Here is a 22,711-nt window from a genome sequence, read left to right on the forward strand (position 1 = left end):
GTACACGTAGTGGAGTGGATAAGGCACAAGAATAAACAGTGTTACATAAATAAACACTTTTCAGGGTGTTTGGAAATTCAGCCCTTAAAGGGGTGAAACAGGGCCTGACTGATTCACTGATTCATCACCACCCAGCCCAGACCATTGAAGATAGAAACTTTAAATTTGGAGAGGGTGTTGGTCTTACACTCTAGGCATCATTTAAGAATTGATTTTTTGAAATTCCATACCTAAGACGGTGAATAGGGAAGGGTCTGAAAGTGGTTTTGGAATGTTGCTGTCGAGGAAATTTTGGAAGGTAGAACTGCGAAAATTTGACAGTTGGTTTTACACTGTTTGCACAGTGCGTTGGTTTATCACTTGAGCATTGGGCATAACAAATATATGAATTACAATATTTGATGAATGTAAAATCATAGAAATGTACAAATCATACAGTTAATGCAAGTGAAGCACTGGGCGCTAAGCTGGTAAAACGTACCTTTCCACATTCCACAGGCTGTTCCTCCGATGGACGTAGCACAGTCAGTAGCGATCGCCACTGTGGAGGCTTCCATGAAGTGCTTGGCCACTGCCATCATTGTGATCACGACCACTGGGCGGTCGGCACACGTAATCTCGAAGTACCGTCCCAGGTGCCCGATCATCGCCGTCACGCGGTACGGACAAGTGGCTCGTCAGTGCCATCTCTACAGGGCTATTCTGCCCTTGCATTACACAGGTAAGGTAGAATGTCGTTTGTATCTGTTGCAATATTGACATTGGGTTCTTCAGCGACCTCTACACTGTAATTGTTACTGATATCATGATGAAGAAAGTTACTTAAACATTTTTACTCTATTAAATGAAGGAGAATTGGCCAAGCAGTATTGGCTCCTAATTTCTTTCTTAATTCGCAAGACAATGAAGTAATAACTACACACTACCATATTGATCCTGATTATAAGTCACCCACCCCCTTTTTTTTGTAAAAAAAAAAAAAAAAAAAAAAAAAAAGTACCTGAGGAAAAATTTAATTTTAACATATACTGACTAACCAAAACTACAAACTATGGGAAATCCTGGATGGAATGTAACAATACTATGAAAAGAATAGTTGCTAGTCACTATGTAGTAGAGATGCTGAGTCGCAGATAGGCACAACGGAAGACTTTCACACAATATAAGGATCATGACAAAGTATGTTCCTAAAAAGTTAGGATTATACCTATTCTAAGTTTATGCCATTTACTGATTGTCTACATTTTGATAATACAAAGCAAAATAAAATAAATGACAAGAAATGGTTTACATTAATTTGCAAACTGTTTTCTTTTCTGCAGTTTCTTCTTACTGGCCCTTGTCATCTATGGCATCACTATTTTAATCCTCATCATCCTTATACCAAAAGCTGATCAGTTCCAGTCATTCCACCAGGAAGGAGGTACACAGCTCGTGTTGTCTGTAGTTTAACCGTGCCTGGACGGTCAGTACCGCAGTTCGGTCGTGTCCGCATTGTTACATCGTGCCAGGAAGGGCTCTCAACAAGGGAAGTGTCCAGCATCTAAGAGTGAACCAAAGCAATGTTGTTCGCACGTGGAGGAGATACAGTAAGGACAGGAACTGTCGATGACATGCCTTGCTCAGGCCGCCCGAGGGCTACTACTGTAGTGGGTGACCACTACCTACGGATTATGGCTCGAAGGAACACGGACAGCAATGCCACCGTGTTCAATAATGCTTTTTGTGCAGCCACAGAACGTCATTTTAAGACTCAGACTGTGGGCAATAGGCTGCGTGATGCCCAACTTCACTCCTGACGTCCGTGGTGAAGTCCATCTTTGCAACCACAACACTGTGCAGCACGGTACAGATGGGTCAAACGACATGTCAGATGGACCACTCAAGAGTAGCATCATGTTCTCTTCACCGATTAGTGTCACATATGCCTTCTACCAGATAATCGTTGGAGATCTTTGGAGGCAACCTGGTCAGGCTGTTTTGGGGTGGCATTATGTGGAGCTGACTTACGCCGCTGGTGGTTATGGAAGGTGCTGTAACAGCTGTAAGATACCTGAATGCCATCCTTTGACAGATAGTGCAATCATATCGGCAGCATATTGGCGAGGCATTAGTCTTCCTGGACGACAATTTACTCCCCCATCGTGCGCATCTTGAGAATGACTTCCTCCAGGATAACGACATCGCTCAACTAGAGTGGCCAGCCTGTTCCCCAGACATGAAACCTATCGAACATGCCTGGGATAGATTGAAAAAGGGCTGTTTATGAATGACGTGACACACCAACCACTCTGAGGGATCTACGCCGAATCGCCGTTGAGGAGTGGGACAATGTGGACTAACTGTGCCTTGATGAACTTGTAGATAGTATGCCGTGACGAATACAGGCATGTGTCAATGCAAGAGGATGTGCTTCTGGGTATTAGAGGAACCGGTGTGTACACCAATCTGGAACACCACCTCTGAAGCTCTTGCTGTATGGTGGTACAACATGCAATGTGTGGTTTTCATGATCCATAAAAAGGATGGAAATGATGTTTATGTTGATCTCTCTTCCAATTTTCTGTACAGGTTCCGGAACTCTCAGAACCGAGGTGATGCAAAACGTTTTTTGATGTGTGTAGAACAGCGGTTACCAATCTGGGTGTAATTACCCCCAGAGGGGTAAAACGGTGTTTTCTGTGGGGTAAAAACAACAGAGTTAAATAAATTCTGCTTCAGTCACAAAACTAAATTACTGTTACTAGTTTGTTACTAGTTCATAAGACTGTAATACTATCATTTACCTTCAAAGAGTCACAATTTTTTCCAAATACTAGCATTAATGCGTGACAAAAGAAAAGTTAAATGGAATGGTCATTGTCTTGAAAGGAAGATACAAGATGAACATCAACAAGAGTAAAACAAGGTAATTAAATGTAGTAGAATTAAATCACGTGATGTTAATGAAATTACATTAGGAATTGAGAAACTTCAAGTAGTAGATGAGTTTTGCTATTTGGGCAGCAAAATAATTGATGAAGGCCAAGATAGAGAGGATATAAAATGCAGACTGGCAATACCAAGGAAAAATTTCTGGAGAACAGAAATTTAACACTCCGCTAATTTCTAATTTCAATTTGCCGCCGCTCATACCTCACCTGTCTTTAAACATCATCTTTGCCTCTGTACTTCCGCCTCGACTGACATTTCTGCCCAAACTCATTGCCTTTACAAATGTCTGCTTGTGTCTGTCCATGTGTGGATGGATATGTGTGTGTGTGCGAGTGTATACCTGTCCTTTTTTCCCCCTAAGGTAAGTCTTTCCGCTCCCAGGATTGGAATGACTCCTTACCCTCTCCCTTAAAACCCACATCCTTTCGTCTTTCCCTCTCCTTCCCTCTTTCCTCTTTCCTGATGAAGCAACCGTTGGTTGTGAAAGCTTGAATTTTGTGTGTATGTTTGTGTTTGTTTGTGTGTCTATCAACCTGCCAGCCCTAGGCCTTTACAAATGTCTGCTTGTGTCTGTGTATGTGCGGATGGGTATGTGTGTGTATGCGAGTGTATACCTGTCCTTTTTTTTCCCCCCCTAAGGTAAGTCTTTCTGCTCCCGGGATTGGAATGACTCGTTACCCTCTCCCTTAAAACCCACATCCTTTAGTCTTTCCCTCTCCTTCCCCTCTTTTCTGATGAGGCAACGGTTTGTTGTGAAAGCTTGAATTTTGTGTGTGTGTTTGTGTTTGTGTGTCTATCGACCTGCCAGCACTTTCGTTTGGTAAGTCACATCATCTTTGTTTTTAGATATATTTTTCCCATGTGGAATGTTTCCCTCTTACTTTCTTATATATATATATATATATATATATATATATATATATATATATATATATATATATATATATATATATATATATATATATATATATATATATATATAACCTTGTGGATAACATTGGACGTTCAGAGACTTTTTGCGGATGATGCTGTGGTATATCGAGAAGTTGTAACAATGGAAAATTGTACTGAAATGCAGGATGTTCTGAAACGAATTGATGTATGGTGCAGGGAATGGCAATTGAATCTCAATGTAGATAAGTGTAATGTGCTGCGAATATATAGAAAGAAATATCCTTTATCATTTAGCTACAGTATAGCAGGTCAGCAACTGGAAGCAGTTAATTCCATAAATTATCTGGGAGTAAGGATCAGGAGTGATTTAAAATGGAATGATCATATAAAGTTGATCTTCGGTAAAGCTGATGTCACTGAGATTCATTGGAAGAATCGTAAGGAAATGCAATCCAAAAACAAAGAAAGTAGGTTACAGTACACTTGTTCACCCACTACTTGAATACTGCTCACCGGTGTGGGACCCGTACCAGATAGGGTGCATAGAAGAGATAGAGAAGATCCAACGGAGAGCAGCGCGCTTCGTTACAGGATCATTTAGTAATCGCGAAAGCGTTATGGAGATGATAAACTCCAGTGGAAGACTTTGCAGGAGAGACGCTCAGTAGCTCGGTACTGGCTTTTGTTGAAGTTTCGAGAACATACCTTCACCGAGGAATCGAGCAGTATATTGCTCCCTCCTACGTATATTTCGCAAAGAGACCATGAGGATAAAATCGGAGAAATTAGAGCCCACGCAGAGGCATACCGACAATCTTTCTTTCCACGAACAATACGAGACTGGAATAGAAGGGAGAACTGATAGAGGTACTCAAAGTACCCTCTGCCAAACACTGTCGGGTGGCTTGCGGAGTATGGATGTAGATGTAGATCATGTAACTAATGAGTACGTACTGAGTAGAATTGGGAAGACGAAAAATTTGTGTCACAACTTGACCAATAGAAAGGATTGGTGATGGGACTAATCCTGGGATATCAAGGGATCATAAATTTAATAGTGGAGGGAGTGAGGGATAAAAACAATAAAGGGAGGCAAAGATTAAGACCGTAAGCAGATTCAGGAGGATGTAGATTATAGTAGTTACTTGGAGGTGAAGAGGCTCGTATAGGATAGAGTAGCATGGAGAGCTGCAGGAAACCAGTATTCAGACAAGACCACCATAACAACAACATCAATAATAATAATAATAAATAATAATAATAATAATAACGACGTTTTGGCTCCCAGAGCAGTAATGGCCATAATTGTATGTTTCTGCCAGTGTATTTACTGATGTGGTGCCACATGAATTTTGTAGCTTCAGCTGACTGCCACAATGTTTGTTAATTCACTTGTTTCAGCACCACCACTGCAGGACTGGCTGAAGGATGTGGACGTGCGTGTCCAGTTCGGTTTGCAGTTCGGCAAGTCTCGTGGTTTCATTCGTGACGGAGACCCAGTAATCGTAGTCACTGGCTGGAAGCAGGGCTCCGGATTCACAAACACGATGCGCATTGTGTATGTATCCCCAGTAGCCTAAACAGTTAGGAAGCGGAGGGTGTCTGGCATGAGCTTCGATGAGATATGACTAGCCAGAACAAACTACACTGCAGTCATTGTGATTGTATATTTGGTGTCGAAGCTGTGGTCAGAAAGGTGGTGCTGTTTTAAAGCCAAGAAAAGTCTTCTAGTTCTTTTTTTTTGGGGGGGGGGGGAGAAGAGGAGGAGGAAGAGGAGATTCCTGAGGTGGAATTCTGCATGCTTAATTATAAATTTTAGCTTTATCATTTAAAATGGGAATGAGTGTTTTTTAACACAATCTTCAGTGTTGATTATCCAGAGGTGCTGCACTTGTTCTGGGCCAAAGACAGGTAGCATTTAAACAGCTAAATTAGCTGCATGCTATTTCCAGTGGTGCTTCTTCTGATTACTTTTTATTTCCTAATATCGTGAAACTGTTTCCTTTTGGAAACTACCCATTTCTTAATTTATTTGTATATTGTCTTCACTTTCTTGCTTTGTGTACTGCCTGATGGTTGTGCTTTCCTAAGTAAATTAGCTTTGCCTTTTAATTTTTCAAAGTTGTATACTGTTGTTTATCTTGTTCATCTTATAGGACTCATTCTTTGGATTTGTCCATATTTCTTTTCCTGATTTCATCAGCCCTTTTTTTATACTTTATTGTAATGGAAACTCTGAAGGTTCATTTGCCAGCAAACAAGGGACACCAAACATTTGGCCAGGAGATAGCTGTGAATTGGCAACTGTGCTGTATGAAAAGGTGTTCTGTTTTCTTAGCTAAGTGTTGCATAATAATTTTCCTTGTAGGGGTTGTTAACTGGACCTTTCCTCCCCACCCCTCTTTTTTTAATACATGTGTACTGTGTGTTAAGCATTTGGTGAGAGATAATTGAGTCATGTGGTAAAAGTATGCTACTGTTTGATGCTTGACATTTGTAGTGAACACTATTCTTTGATAATGTAATCTCAATAAATGTTTCACTACACATGTGACTGACTTTTTATTTTCTAATGTTTGAACTTGCTCAGTATATGAAGTTGGTGAAATATTAATAAATGTCGCAACATAATTTTGAAATAAAAAAATGGTTAACAAATCTTATTGAAGTTAGTTTATGAAGAAAATAGTTTTTTAAGGGACACATTTGACCTTGAACGCTTGGAACTGCACGAAACCATGCTTAGACTAACAGCCAATAAACAGAAACTGTTGGCTGTGTCGTGTCCATGCAAAACTCCGCACTCGTGTGTTAGCGGCATATTGTAGCTCCACTAACAATGCTAGTTGCATTCATGGTATAACTGCAGTAAGAATGTCTCTTGGTATTTTTGCATGTTGCTTAGTGTGTGCAGTGATGTCATAAAGAGAATTAATCCTACAAATTTGGTCCATATATTAGGAAGTTGTGACATGCTTAATATGGAAATGATAGAGGTTGAGTATAGAAAATTCAGAAATATATTAGGGATGATGTTACGCTTGATAGACAGTGATTTTGAAGGACAGAAAGAACTTGCATGTGAAGCTGGCTATTTAAGCAGTACACGACATTCACCTCCAGAGCAGCAGGAGTAGTCCAGAGTGAATAAGAACTATCTCCTTCTAAACAGTCAATGCCCGGTGTATTAGTACACATTGATGACAGCGTACTAGAGAACAGTTATGAAGGCTATAAATTTGTTCTCAGGAGGCGCAAAGCACTTTCGGTCCAAATATTTCAAAGAAACTTGAAACAGCCTGCATGTGAATCATTCATGTGGAGACAATCAAAAGTGCAAAAAAGACTAAAGAACTCGTGAAACATTTTCTAATGCATGGTGAAAATGCACAAGCAAAAAGAGCCTATTGCTGTGAGATTCCTGGTCAGGTTGCACAGATCGTTCCCTTCTAGGTGCAAGTTTTCCAAACAAGGATGTTATGCTGAAGATATTGCTATTGAAAACAACATAACATTGCCAACCCCCTGGTGTCTACCTGTTTTAGCAATATAAGCTCTGTCAGGAGGATTACTGATTTCGTAAGATTCGAATGTGCCAAACCACAAGCGAAGATACGTGACTGTTACTTCATCATCAAACTTCTCTGTGATTTACAATCGATTTTTTACATCAAAGCATATGCCTGTGTTGTATTGCATTTGACAAAAGGCAAGTTAAGATGTTGACATAACCATATGATCATTTAAAAATGCAATTAGTGTGACTTAATATTTACTGCTTGAATGTGAAAGTGATTTTGAATGTGAAAAGGTGGCTAATTTAGTGAGGTGCACAAATTATCTTCCATTTTGTTTTAACCACTTCATCAAAATCCCGCATCTGTGCTGTGAGGATTAAAATAAACACTATAAAATGTGTAGGATGTGGGTGTTTTGTGCTATTATAATTAGAGCGTTTTTGGCACTGTCGATTGAAAATGTAATGGTACAATGACATCTCTGAATGATCTAAAATTTCCCTCCTGTGGTATTGCAATCTTATTACTTTCTCTCTATTAAAATGTCATGTGTGGTAGAATGTGAAGTTTTGCTTGGAAATTACACTGGCCATTGTTTTATTATTTTTGAGCATTGTTTCTTGCAGTTCAGATCATTAGAGGTCAAAGGTGTCCCTTGTTAGTGTGTAAGGGGAGACTGGTTTGAATTTTAAAGCAAGATCAAAAATATAAAAATTTTGTTCTCTATGACATGTTCATTGCTGTGAAAATTGCAAATTACTTACATGAAGTGGAAGTTTGACACTTTCTACAATAGTCTGCAAGAAGTCGCTGCCTGAATGGTGCTGTTAATCTCTGTTTCCTTTAGTTTGGACATAAACAGTTAACTACCATGACATTATAATTGGCATAATTTGTTGGAATATCTAGTGATAAATGTTTTCTACGCCTAGTTTAGTGTAACACAGTGATGTGGAAGTATCTTGAAGTGCAATGTGTCATACTAAAAGCTGCAACCCTTAATTTTGTAACAAGTAAATTGTTCTAATTTTAGGAAGTTGCATGAATTTTTGTAATACACTTCAGTTTTAGAGATAGCAGTTACATAACTTACCTTATTTACAATGGTTGCATACACTTATTGGTACACCCAGAATCTACTCATTTGATATATTTCTTTACTATTGGATTCTTTTGGAATAATCCATAACAAATCAGTCCACTTAAAAGGAGAAAAGTGTACATAGCGTGATTGAATCTTTTGAAAAGTGTGTGTGTGTGTGTGTGTGTGTGTGTGTGTGTGTGTGTGTGTGTGTGTGTGTGTGTGTGTGTGTGTGTGTGTGTGTGTGTACTGTATGTAATTTATTTGGTGTCTTTTGTTTCAGTCACGTGTAATCATGCCAAGTCCGTTGTAGCTGCTTGCTGAAACATTTCATCCCATCTTTCGTTTGGCTTTCTGTTGGCATCTCAGTGCCCGTATGCCGTGTAATGGAATAAAATTTTGTAGCAGCGAATGCTAGGCTGTGTTGTCTGTAGACTGTCCTTCCATATTTAGGAAGAGTCAGGGAGGTACTGCCAAAGATAACTACTCTGTTAACACACACCTGGATGCTTTGTTGAGGAATTTTACTCCTCTGTTTCATGTTCACTGTTTGTTTCATGGTGAATGCACCAAAAGCTGTCCTCTTCAAAATATTGTTGTATGTTCAAGCGGTGTGTGTGCGCCCGTCAGTTTTGTGTATTTGTGCTTTAGTTCAATCATGTTGTCAATTCTATTATTCCTGGAAATGAAAAATACCCAGCCATGCATATTTTCAGTATTAAAATGTTGGAAGTAGTTATTGAACACGGCATGGAAAACACTGTAATGTATGTAATACAAATAGTTTATAATTAAGAAGGCAGAGTTAACGTTGTGATATATATTTGATATATCTATATTACTGTTGAACCTATCAAAAATTAACTTCCCCTCCATAGAGCCTGGCAGTTTCCAAGCATACAATGTAATTGTTCCTGATGACAGTATAATTTTAATTTATTTTTATTAACTTATAGCTATTTAAAAACTGTTGGGCAATATCTGGTTCCGATAATTGTTGATTTGTATTAAATTTTGTGTAAGTTGGTAAAGAAAGGAAAACTACATTGAAGTAATACTGTAAGGAAAAAAGTTGAAAATATACTCAGCATATCTGATTGACTGAATCTGTTTTCTTATATCCCTTTCCTCCTATCCCTTTCAACAGGAACGGTTTGGTTCATACCTCTTTGCAACTCACACAAATTTTTGTCCAGAAGTTCACGTGGAACAATGGATAATCCAGGATGGAATGTAACAATATTATGAAAAGGATAGTTGCTACTCACCATATAGTCGAGATGCTGAGTTGCAAATAGACAACAAAAGATCGTCAGAACAGTCTTTTTGTGGTGCCTATCTGCAATTAAGCATCTCCGCTATATGGTGAGTAGCAACCATCCTTTTCATAATATTGTTAAAGTTCATGTAGGAATTGGTTATGAGAACCAAGTGAGAATGTCAATAGTCGTGTTTGTACACTAGTATTCTTGCAGAGCAGGATTCAAACCCATACCACTAAGATGGCACCATAGTCTGACACAACTTATATTCATGACAAAAGTGGTTTAAACCCGTATCCATCCACCCAGATAGAGAGTTCGCACAATTCCTTAAATCATTTAAGGCAATTGGTTGGATGGTGGCCAATCAATTGCCTTTCCAGATTAGAGTTTGTGTTAGTTTCTGACGACTGTGTTGTTAGAAGGGACATTAGACTCTGATCTTCTTTACTTCAACTCCAATCCCTACCATTCTTCATTCATGTTTCCTATGGTCCTTGCAAGTCACTGATGATAAAAGTAGGGAAGTTCTGTTTGAAGGCCAACGGCAAAATTCCATTCCCTGTGCTCAGATCTTAACCTGTGATCTGTCTGACACTAACATATAAAATCCAAACTGCTGTAGGTAGCTACTTGTAATTTGCACAAGACTGTCTAGTAAATGATGTATTAATTTCGTTTGTGTATGATAAACCTTTTGTATGATTGTGGTCGTGTCAAGTTGCAGCTGTTCCAGCAGTCTATCATAAAATGTATTTAAAAAGTTCATCCGAATAGTATCGTACCAACCTAAATAACACTAAATAGTTCATTATGTGACATTTGCATGCAATGTGGAAGATTCAAAAATTGACGTACGGGAAGCGCATGCTCTAAGCCAAAATCACAAAACTCAGCAGGTGGATGTGCGTCTGTGCGTGCAAGTCAAGTGACTCGAGAAAAACATCGACTATACCTATCGCGTATTGTTACTGGTGACAAGATGTGGTGTCTTTAGGCTAACATAAGGAAAAGAAAGGAACGGTTGAACGCAAACAATGCAGCAACTCCCTATACAAAGACCTGTGGGCAACCACAAAAGATAATGTAATGCATCTTGTGGAACAGTGATGTGGTGAACTACAAATTGCTTTCCAGAGGCATAACCACATTGACATTTGTCAACAACTGAGATGTCTTGCAGATGCAATCCAAGAAAAATGCCCAGGAAGACTGAATGGTGTGAAGCCACTCCACAATAATGCCCACGTGCCTTCAGCTAGACTGGCAGAAATATTCAGGAGTTGGGCTGGGAAGTCATTCTGCACCCACCTTATTCACATAATATTGTGCCCTCTTATTTACTTCTTCTCTGCTCTCTATCAAACAGCCATAATGAGCTTCCTTTCTGGATGAAACTACACTCCCAACATAGCTCCACGAATTCTTTGCCTGAAAACCACACAATTTCTAGTCAAGAAATTGAAAAGTTACCCCGACATTGACAGTAAGCAATGAAAGAGTATTGTTGAGCTAAGCCTCTGTTATGTCTGTTGTGTTTATTAAACTAATGCAAAAATGCTACAAATTTATGCACCAGCCCAATAAAAACGGATGACTGGTAGGGGGTGGATGATAGTATTGCCAATTACATGTACTGAAAAGTACATGACACTATCATAACTTCTGGAACTATTAGTTCCTTTTTTGAGGAAGAAAGGGATGAGTTGGTTAAGTTTAAATGGAAGAGCTGGTGAGAACCCAAGAAAATTGAATATAGTGTGTTAGTAAGCACTGTTAGATTTCACTACAATTATTACAGAATGAGAAGTAAATAAAGATTAAGAAGAAAAGAAATGAATAGTACAGTTAAGTATTGGAATGTGACAGAAAAAGGGGGAGGGATGTATTAACACAGGTGCTGCTAATGCTTAAGCATTTCTGCAGGCATTGACCTACTTGCTTTATTAACATGCACATCCATAAGTTATGTTCAGTGCAGCTGTGAACACATTTGTCCAAGCAAGTAAGTCTCTGGGAACATCATGTTTTTGTGTCTACACTTTTTTTGTACCTATTTGTGTGTGATGTACATCTTTCGAAACAGTGGCTAATCGACAGACATCTGGGACCTTCCCAAACTAAAAAAAAAGGGTAGAAAGTTAGAAAAATTCACTGTCAATCAGTTGCTGGACATTTTGGAAGGTAGTAATTTGGAGTTAAAACGTGGCAAATTGGAAGCGGATAGCTGAAATTTCAGTAATGCCATAATGAGTGGAAGCAGAGCTTGTTTTGTGACAGGGTAGAATCTGAAGATACAGATAATGATGATGGTGATAAAATTCTTGATAGTGAGGAACCCAGAAGTCAATAAATCAGGTTGCGAACCACATGATATGCAATGTGACTTGTTTACAAACTGAGCATGTTTACTTATTCCTCCTCCTAACAACACACCAATAAATTTGCTCTTTCACCACTTCTTTGTTAAACATTATAAATGAAAAGCCCAATACTGTGTTAAGTTGTACAGGATCTTGAGACAGAACGAGAAGTTGGTTCTGATTAGTAATGTGGGTGCACTTCTAACCTTGAACAGTAAACAAAATCAGTATGCTGTAGAACATACACAATATTGTGCTCTATGTTTGCTAATGAATATCTCTAGGCTACCACTTGGAGATGATATACAACAGTAATAGTTAAAAGAATTGCTTTGAAAACATTTTCAGTGATAATGGAAAGGATAGGTCTGCAATTTAACACATTTGGTGCCACTGTAATTGGTCTTGCGTTGCCACGTAACCAATTATTTCTTTAATAGAATCTCAAACTGTATTGCTAAAAGTAATATAAAATGCATTTATTTCATAAGTAAAAGATAAAATTTACTCTCGTGAATCAAATTTTTTGGGGGGGGAGCACTACGGCGTCAGTGGCATAACAGGCCACATTCTGTAGCGGGTGGCCATGGACGCGCTAGTGTGTCTCGTTTATTTTTCCTTAAAACTGTGACAGTTTAGAGTACTACATTTTTATTTTATATTCAAAAATAAAACAAAACATTTGTGGCGTTCGCTGTGTTATTCAGTGGTTTGGTATTTAACTAATTTGTAAATGGAAATGGTAATCTTATTTTATTACATTGAGTAATTACTAAATAATTTTTCTCCCGGCTAAAGATTTGATCAAGTTGCTAAAGAACTCCAAGTTAACGTTGTGTTAAAGTGTTGTCTGTAAGTTGTGTAAGTGTCAACTAAATCACAGTTCATACAACAGATTCCTTACAACTGTTGATTAAGATGGAAGCAGTTATCTTCAGCAAAATGATCATTAAATCCACCGAATGTCAGCTGCGCACAACACTGACGTATGTTACCTGAAACAATATTCTTTGCAACTCGTGCGTAATTAATTTCGGCTCGATACATCAGCTAGAAAAGTTTCTTATGAGGATCGTGCTATGAGCACTGTTTTTAAAGAACCAATATGATTCAAATAATTTTCATTAAAATGAGTTCGGGACCACCGGTGCACATTTATTTTTACACATTTGTATTACCTTCGGCATTTATTCTGCAAAGTTGCGTAATTTAAATTTGAATTTGCCACTGAGATAATTGTTAAGATGGCGGCAGACAATTGATAGAGACTTTCTATTGTTAGAGCAAATAAGTAAATATTTAAAATGCTTATTAAACTCTATAAAATCTACTTTCGTATTGTGCATATCAAGCAAACATTTGATTTGTTTCTAAGGAAAACACAGACAAAAACGCGATACAAATCGCTATCATCAGCGGAAAGAAATAATTAACACAGATAATGCTTACTGAGAGAGGAATTAAAGTTACAAATAATTATTCACTCATATTTATAATAATAATGAACTCTATTTTCGAGTAATAATTACAATTTCTTAACAGACCTCAGTTCGATATGCGTCCGCAGCCTACAAAAGCCAACCAACAAAAGGTAAAAACAAAGGAAGACAAACGCAGATCATAAAAGGAATTTACAATTATCATTGTCTTTGTATGATACACATCGATATGACCAATTACATCATAGAATATTATGTAAATAATTAAATACGTCGAATAGATAATGTTTATAACTGTTAGAGGCATAATTTTCTCTCGTTGCACTGTAGCTAAAATTTATCTCGTGGATGTTACACATTCTACTGACGAACGACATATTTATTGAACAAAAAAATATAGTAGAAACAGCATTCAAAAACAAACACGAGATCTTGAAGAAACTTCTGAAATACAATCTCAGAAAAGATACAATCAAGAACTTTACCAGTTTCACTCAAACAAATAAAATAAATATGAAGTTCAAGAATAGTACCTACACATAACTGTCGAAAAATGAAAGAACAATGAAAGTGCTATCTGCCTTTAGAGTTGGTGAGTAACCCAATAATTCGAACAATACCCTGCTTTATCTGGGCACTCATTAATTGTGTCTGTCCGTTGCCCTCGGCTGGCGCATGATCTGCACTTTTTTCTCGGTGTTCTTGATTTTCCAGTTGATTCTCATTTTACCACAACATGTTGGGGATTTATGACTGGCTGTTCTACCTGCTTTTGTGGCAATAGTGCTCTTATAATATTGACTCGTAATTCTTTGAGGGGCATTTTTGTGCCAGAATATTTATTGTGTAGTTCATGTGCATTTGTCAGCATCATTTCCATAATGAGGATAAAAAGTTTCTTGTACCAGCATATGGGTTTTCGTTGCGAGAGGTAATATGATAACATCTGATCATGCTGATCAACTCCTGACATAAATTTATTGTAGTTTACAATGGCCAAGGGCTTAGATTTCTTCTCCCTTCTTTTGTTTTCAACCTCAATCATTGAATTTGTAAATGCATTAGAAATGTAGCAAACCTCCCTCTTATCACGCCACTTAACTATCATAACTCCTGAAAATCTGGCAATGGCTTCACCTTTTCGTGATTTTGCCTTCTGTATTTCCTTGGGTGTATCCTATGTATTCGCCCTCAGAGTTCCGTGCAGCGAGTCGTCTTATCCAGGAGCAACTTATCCAATGCGAAGCTATTATAGTAACTGTCCACGTACACGTAGTGAGCAGCATTCAACTTTTCATCCAGTAAATGAAGAACATTTTTTTGCGCATGGCCTCTTCCTCCTAAATTGTCCAGCATGCCATTGTATACTGCGAATTTTAGGACCACTCCAGAGCAGGAGTTGTCAAAATATATAGCTTTATGCCATATTTGTGCTTTTTATTTTTTATATATTGGCAGAAAAGTAAACTTCCACACAAAAGGATCACTGATTCATCCAGTGACAGTTCCCGTCCAGGGTAGTATACTTGGCACATCCTTTCAGTGAAAAACTTGATAACTGGACGTATTTTATACAATCTGTCGTATGGTTTTGGTTTTCCCTGTTTCGGATTTTCAGAAAAATGCAATGCACGTAGTATTAGAAGAAAACGATTTCGTGAAATACCAACGGCAATTCCTTTCACGTGAAATAAAGGGTCCTTTTTCTAATAGGCCTGCAACTTCCTCATCTTTACATTTCCCAAGTACAGGAAAACTCCCAAGAACACTAACAATTCGCCTACCGTCACATCTTTCCAACAATTTATTCGTGATTGTTCTTTGGTTCCCACAGAAAGGAATAATTCAATTGCATTTTGGTTTGTTCCTTCTACAACTTTCAATAGAAATTCGTCCGTCAGGAAAAGACAAATATAATCTAAGGGAGTGTCTCCCTTGGTTGAATGAAGAGTCCCTCATTTTTTTATAAACGGACAGTTTACCATTCCAACTGGCTCGCTTTCCCGTGCAACACTTGTATCAGCTACATTACCACTTGTTACCACTCCTTATGTCCTTTCCCTGTCACTTGGATTCACAGCTATTCCTACAGTCTCATCTAAAGCAAACTAGGCTCCGTCAGACTCTTCACTGGATTCCCCACCGGCCAATTCATTTCCAAATCGCTTTCTTCTAATATGTGTATAATTCCACATCCGTTAGTTTTTGTATGTTTATTGTGTCCCATATTTTACATTTCTTAGGTTCTGAATGACCCGCCGTGGCACAATTGTTTTCCATTTTCAGTCCCACAACAGAGAAAAACTGTAGGGAAAAAACATGAACCGCACCCGTAAAAATTAAAACAATACGTTCTTAGAGTGCTTGCACAATAAACCACACTGAATGGCTGTGTCTGACTAAACCGTGGTGCCTCGCAACAGCTGAGTCTCTCGCCATGCAGGCACGTCCACGGTAGGTGCGCCGATGGCAGCGAATGTGTTAAGTGGAAACCTGGTAATATACAGAGGGGACCAGAAAAAATGTAGACACTCATTGACAGTTAATCTTTGGAACAAAATTGAATGGTAGCATAGTCTATTGTTTTCTCAACTGAACTTGGCACGTGTTTTCCAGAAGATGACAGTGCAGCAATGAATGAAGTACGATTGTCATTTGAGTAATGAAAGGCTGTATTAAAGTGGTATTGGAAGTACGAAAACATGCCGGAGGTACAACAGCAAGGGTGTAATGTGTACGGAACTCGGCCACCATCGTGTACCGTAATTTCTTGTTTTGGATGAATTTGTAGTTCATAGTACTGTTAGGATATGCATAAGGAAAGGTCTGGCTGACAAAAACATCAAGAAGTCCAGCTTCCATTGCTGCTGTGTTGCAATATTTTGCTAGGTCACCTCAGAAATCTGTGAAGCAGGGTGCACATGAAAGCGGGGTAAGGGGGTAAGTCGATCAAGCACACAACGAATTCTGAAGGCTGCAAAGTGGAAAGTGTGCATTCCAAGATCGCTACATGCTATGAACGAGGACAACCCAGATCGAAGGATGGAGTACTGAGGGTGGTTTGAAGGCATACCTCGCAAAGATGAACAGTTTGCAGGGGTGGTTCTCAAGTCTGACCAGGTGCAATTAAAGCTGACCGTAACTGTAAACCACCACAACTGCATGTTCTGGACTCCAGAAAATCCTCATGTTAATGTGGACAAACACGTTACTTACCAAGTGTTGATGTGTGGTACGACTGTCATCACACAGTTTGACTGGCCCATTTTTCTTTGAAGGTATCGCAACAGGTGAGTTGTACCTTCATACATTGCAGATATCAATTCTACCTGCCATCCAAGATGTGTTTGTAAATGACAGATTTTACCTGCAACAAGATGGCACTCCATCTCACTACCACAGAAATGTTGGAGCCTACTTGGATGAAAATCTACCTGGACAATGGATAAGTTGAAGAGGAGCTGTTGAGTACCCACCATGGTCTCCAGACCCTATACCTCTCAACTTTTACCCATGGCGGACCTTGAATAATGAAGTTAATCAACAGAAGCCAGCTGCACTGAACGAGCTATGAGAGGCCATCGAGGCATCCTGTGCAGCTATCACACCAATAACCCTGACATCCCTAAGATGGTCAATAGTTCAACAGCATTGATGTTGTGTGACTCTTAGTGGGAGTCGCTTTTGCTGTGTTGGCAGAAGAGCCAACACCGTGTTGCTAGAGGAGGCCGAAATGCACGCGTTTAATTACACGCAGACTGGCGTGAGGTCTGGAACAGTTAAGGGAATTTTTAGTAGCAAATAAAGTACGTAGTTGATGTAATACTTAACTTTAATCCATAACTGTAGAACATCGGTCTGACGGTACAGTAATAAGAAGCTCAATATAAATTGGTAATGGCGCCTTGCTAGGTCGTAGCAAATGTCGTAGCTGAAGGCTATGCTAACTATCGTCTCGGCAAATGAGAGCGTATTTGTCAGTGTAGCATCGCTAGCAAAGTCGGCTGTACAACTGGGGCGAGTTCTAGGAAGTCTCTCTAGACCTGCCGTGTGGTGGCGCTCGGTCTGCAATCACTGACAGTGGCGACACGCGGGTCCGACGTATACTAATGGACCACGGCCGATTTAAAGGCTACCACCTAGCAAGTGTGGTGTCTGGCGGTGACACCACAGCTTTGAACACAAAATAACCTCTCCCTTGCAGGAATTGTAATGGTTTGCCATTTTGTTCCATAAATATCAACTATCAAAGAGTGTGTACATTTTTCTGGACCCCTCTGTAAATTACTCTTCATTGTGGATATTTCATTATATGGGTAATGTGAAATTTGGCCTACTACAAGACTATTGAAAAAAATGATCCTCTGCTTCAAAATAGATATAGGATAACCTTACAACTCATTCCATTTTGCTAAAAATCCTCAGCAAGGACACCCAAAACCAAATGATCAATTATACACCATATGACCTATACTGAATTATCCTAATGATAGGTGGTGTCAAGTACACCAGCAATGGTGAGACTTATCTTTAGAGGAATCAGTGATTCTTTGGAAGGGCAAATTGTCCTTTAGAAAATAATTATGAAACAAAAGGCATAAGTATATCATCAAAACATACATACTTACAATCTGTGCTGTATAAGCAGGGTGCTTGACAGTTAAGGCAGAAAATCTTCTGCTGAAAAGTTGCTTTACGCATTTTAGAGGAGCAGCAGAATGTTGGTCATCATATTTACATAGACAGCTGTTAAACTGTTTTGCAGGAGTTAAAACTTTATTGAATTTGAAAATGCATTACACTGGGACACAGTTTCTCACCATTTGCAGGGAATGATGATTGTTAAATGGAAGGAAAGAAGAGAGTTAAGTTACATTTCCACAGAATTTCATAATAAAATGGTACAAGTGATGACCTCATCCTAGCAAATAATCTCAAAGCTGCTGCCAAACGTCAAATACTATGCTAATGTCTGGAATTAATAGGCAGAAGCAGATGCTATTGTGTTATATATGCGAAAGGAAGACTATCTGCTGGCCTGAAAGATTGTCCTTCCACATAACCGATATGTTGTTTTTCAGTTTGCATTACCTGTACAACAAATACCTGGGCAATAAAATAACACTGTGTGATATAATGAGGGACTACTTCCTCTAGTGGAAATTCCAAGAGACATAATAAAACACACATTGTACAAAAGTGGGAACCAACTGAAAGGAAACAGCAAGTCACAATGATGTGGTGTAAGAAGTGCGCAGGATGAGGTATACATACATACTGACACAAGATTACAGAGACTTTGCAAATGATTCTTAATTCTGTTTGAACTGCTGTGTGATTATGTACGATTAGTGAACATTTTATTTTATAATGAATGTTTTTAATATTTCCAGAAAGATCAGTTTTTCATATGAATAATGTCTGATTGTCTTTTACTTAACATTTTATAATTTTTTGACATATTTTTTTTCCTTCCTAAAAGCTCTGCCATTGCTCACATTCTGAACTGAAGTTTCTTTGCATGGGCAATAAATCAGAGATGTTATTGAAATTGTTTGAAATAATACTTACATTGTTCACAAGCTTATCAACAACATTATGGAAAGGACATATTGCTACTCATTGTAAAGATGACACTTTGAGTTGCAAACAGGCACAATGGAAAAGACTGTTACATGTTGAGTGTTCTTGGGAAAGGAAAGACATTCAGACAAGCAAGCACACCTCACACACACATGACCACCATCTCTAGCTAAACACCAGAAGGGTGTCTGGATGCAAGGATGTATTGGATGGAAAGTTCTCATCTCTGGAGTTCAGGGAAACTAGTATTGGAAGCGAGATTCCAAGTACCCCACGTAGTGTAACAAGCACTCGGGTCCATTGAATCATGCTGTAAAGCACGTTCACCAGCTGGGTACTGGGTGTCTGAAAGCAGACAGTTCTATACATATTCATGTGCTCAACCAATTTAATTTTTAATTTGATTTGATTTTCATTGATCCCATAAATCCTATTTTGTGGATGTGGGATACGTCACAATTGCAGTTACATTGTAATAAACCCATGATAAGAAAAAAAAAAAAAAAAATAAACCATCCAAAAACTAATGATATTTAAGAAAGTATTTAACTTTGTTATTTTAGGATCATAATATGAAAAATGATGGTAGCATCTGTAGAATGAACTAATCAGCTATAGACATGAAAATAAGAAAATATTCAGCTCGGTTATTTTAGACTGGCACTCATAAATGAAGCAGTTCTTCTGATGCAACGGTTTCTCTTTTTCACTGAAGCCACCTGCCTCTGACTTTGGATAGGTACAGTTCCCTTCACGCTCCTGCGTCCTTTACATAGCTCTTGATTAATTGTCCGCCCCCGGTAGCAGAGTGGTCTGTGCCACAGACTGTCAATCCTAAGGACCCAGGTTCGATTCCAGGATGGGTCGAAGATTTTCTCCACTCAGGGACTGGGTGTTGTGTTGTCCTAATCATCATCATTTCATCCCCATCAATGCGCAAGTCGCTGAAGTGGCGTCAGATCAAAAGACTTGCTCCAGGCGAACGGTCTACCCGACGGGAGGCCGTCGTCACACGACATTATTATTATTATTATTATTATTATCTTGAATAATTATAGATTCATCATTGGAATGATGGATCTGATGCTGGCAGATGACTTTTTTAGTGAAAATGTGGAAATGTTCATGGTTAAGTGGAGGAGAGACATTTGTCTCATCATCTTAATTATTTGATTCTGCATCATAAATATCTCTCTGTATGAGACGCCCCAAAAAGGAATGCAATATGTAAATATTGAGTGTAAAAGTGAGAAGTACGCACATTTAGGGTGTCCAGTGATTGGTCATTTTCAAATTAAAAATCTTTTCCAGGTTTTTCAAGGCAATTTGTTTTTTTTTTTTTTTTTTTTCAATTTACTTTTTTATAGACTATGACATCAAAATTCCTTATTTCAAAAGTACTGTATTTTACGGACTAAGACACACTTTTTACTTCGAAAAATTGCCTCCAAAATTCAAGTATGTCTTATACTCGAAATTAATATAAAAATGTCCAACGTTTGATTTAACGTTCCCGCCAGTCTTAAAAATGGTCATATATTCGATGCCACAGAAAACCTATCTCTATCTGATAAATTGGATTCAACTGGCAGCAGCAATGCAATGATGTGACGAACGTGAGTTGCAGGGATTCACAAGCTTGCTAACACTGAACACTGTCTTAGCTTATTATGAGATGAGTCATTGCAGTCTATGGTGCAAGTGAAGTTACATGGAAAGTGATTTGTGATATTGGTAACAATAAATATTTTTGTTAGTAACTAGTTTTGTAATGGAAAATATATATATATATATATATGATGCGGGCTATAAATTCAAAATAATAGCATATAGGACACTGAAGAGGTAGAAGAAAAAAGTTCAGACGATGATTTTCAGGGATTTTGAAGGTAAGTTCAGTTTTGTAAACTAAGAATTTTTTAGTCTGGCTTTGCAATCTAATAATAAAAGTGGTAAAAATATTATTTAAAAAAATTGCTTGAAAATAAAGTGTGTCTTATAGTCTGTAGCGTCCTATAGTCCATACAACGTAGTATATACTGATAATCATTAGAATTTATAAAATATTAAATACTATATGTTTGAAAATATAACTGGGTGGATATGAAATCTATTCACTAAGTGGCACCAAGAGAAGACATGCACATAAGTTTTGGAAATGTGCAAGCTTTCAGAACCAGTGGCTGCTCCTGACAGAAGAGTTAAAGGGCAAGGAAAAGTGGTGGAGGAGAAGGACTGGTGAGGTTTAGGAAATGGGGAAAGTTACTGAGACTGCCGGGTCAGGGAAGGCTTACCAGAAGGGATGAGAATTAAAGACTCAGTGTTGGGGATTGCAGCGGACGAGATTTGAAAACGTAAGAGCTTACTATACTTTGATTTACTGAAAATAGAAAAATCACATAAAAAATTAGAAGTTCTACACTTACAGATATACATACATTATTACTTTCTGAATAAAGGGAACAGACTCTAGAAATTTGTCTCAATAAAGATGAATAAATAATTTCTTTAAATTTTCCATCTCTGCCGAAATCTTTGAGGTTTCACTTAACAAGTTTGCTCTTTTTGTTTCTAATTCTTTGCTTTCAGCTTGCTTTTGTTGGTTCAATAATCATTCCTCCTTTTTTCTATCTCCTGTCTTCTCCTTATTTCGAATATCATCTTTGTACATAGAATGTGCATTGCAAAAACTGTGTATAAGACTATGCTGAAATTGTCAACTTATTGGCACTCTGGGCTGCATCATATATGTGTCTTTGAACAGTAAGACTTTTTTCTGTTTGATTTTCAACTGTAATACCAGGAAAGCCTGTAATACAGGAAAGCCTTGCTATGTGGTAGCATTCCATGCCAGATTATTAAAATAATTCACACAAAATCTTGAAAATTTAGGCATGGTTTTGAATGTGATTTTTTTATATTGATCCAGAATCATTGTGGAACATTAATACATTGTATTTAAGTTATTAACAGTCCAGAAGTTATCAAGACAATTTTCACTTCTCTTGTAAGATTTCATCTTGTCTTCAACTCTTATTTTTCTATAAATCTCCACAAATTCAAGTTTACAGGGTCTGATTTGAATCTGACACTCCTCCATTTTATACCAACTTTTCAAGACATCCTTTCCATCTCCTTTGGTCTACTTCATGGCTTAATGCAATTTCTGGAGTCAAGCAAGAAAATGCATGTGTTGAGCTGTATTTGGAGGGGGATCTTTCTTGCAACTACTCTTGTATGTCAGTAACGGGATGTTTGCGTGCTTTCCTTCAGCAACAGTATTTCTTCTTCAGATACAGTCTTAATTTTTCTAGTATACTTCTTGCAGCAAAATCCAGATTGAACTGCCTTGCCATAATCAGATTCTTTACATATTTCAAACTGATTTTCATTAAAGATGAGATTTTGCTTTTTAAGATGTCTAATTCACAATTCACTGCATCAAAATGTTTGTATGATAATGTAGTTCATGGTATAGAAACGATGTCATCGGGGAATCACTCTGAAAACTGAGTAAAAATGGTTCCAACAAACCCCTTAAGCTAATAAATTATCAAAACTAAGTTTATTATTATCATCTTTGGATATATTTGACATTGGGAACTTGTAGTAGTAATTGATATTGTTACACAAATGA

General features: G+C 38.1%; 1 protein-coding gene across 4 annotated transcripts in view; it reads left to right on the forward strand.

Moving 5' to 3' along the window:
• The window catches only part of LOC126215045 (pyruvate kinase-like), a 127,676-nt gene extending 118,148 nt beyond the window's left edge, over positions 1 to 9,528 (forward strand). For all 4 annotated transcript variants that reach the window (XM_049941685.1, XM_049941686.1, XM_049941684.1 and 1 more), the window contains 3 exons: positions 499 to 721; positions 5,230 to 5,386; positions 8,711 to 9,528. In XM_049941685.1, the coding sequence (XP_049797642.1) occupies positions 499 to 721; positions 5,230 to 5,386; positions 8,711 to 8,720 (390 nt within the window). In that variant the 3' untranslated portion in view covers positions 8,721 to 9,528. The remainder of the gene's footprint in view (positions 1 to 498; positions 722 to 5,229; positions 5,387 to 8,710) is intronic.
• The last annotated feature ends 13,183 nt before the right edge of the window (positions 9,529 to 22,711 follow it).

This window comes from Schistocerca nitens, chromosome 12, assembly GCF_023898315.1.
Source record: "Schistocerca nitens isolate TAMUIC-IGC-003100 chromosome 12, iqSchNite1.1, whole genome shotgun sequence".
NCBI lineage: Eukaryota > Metazoa > Arthropoda > Insecta > Orthoptera > Acrididae > Schistocerca > Schistocerca nitens.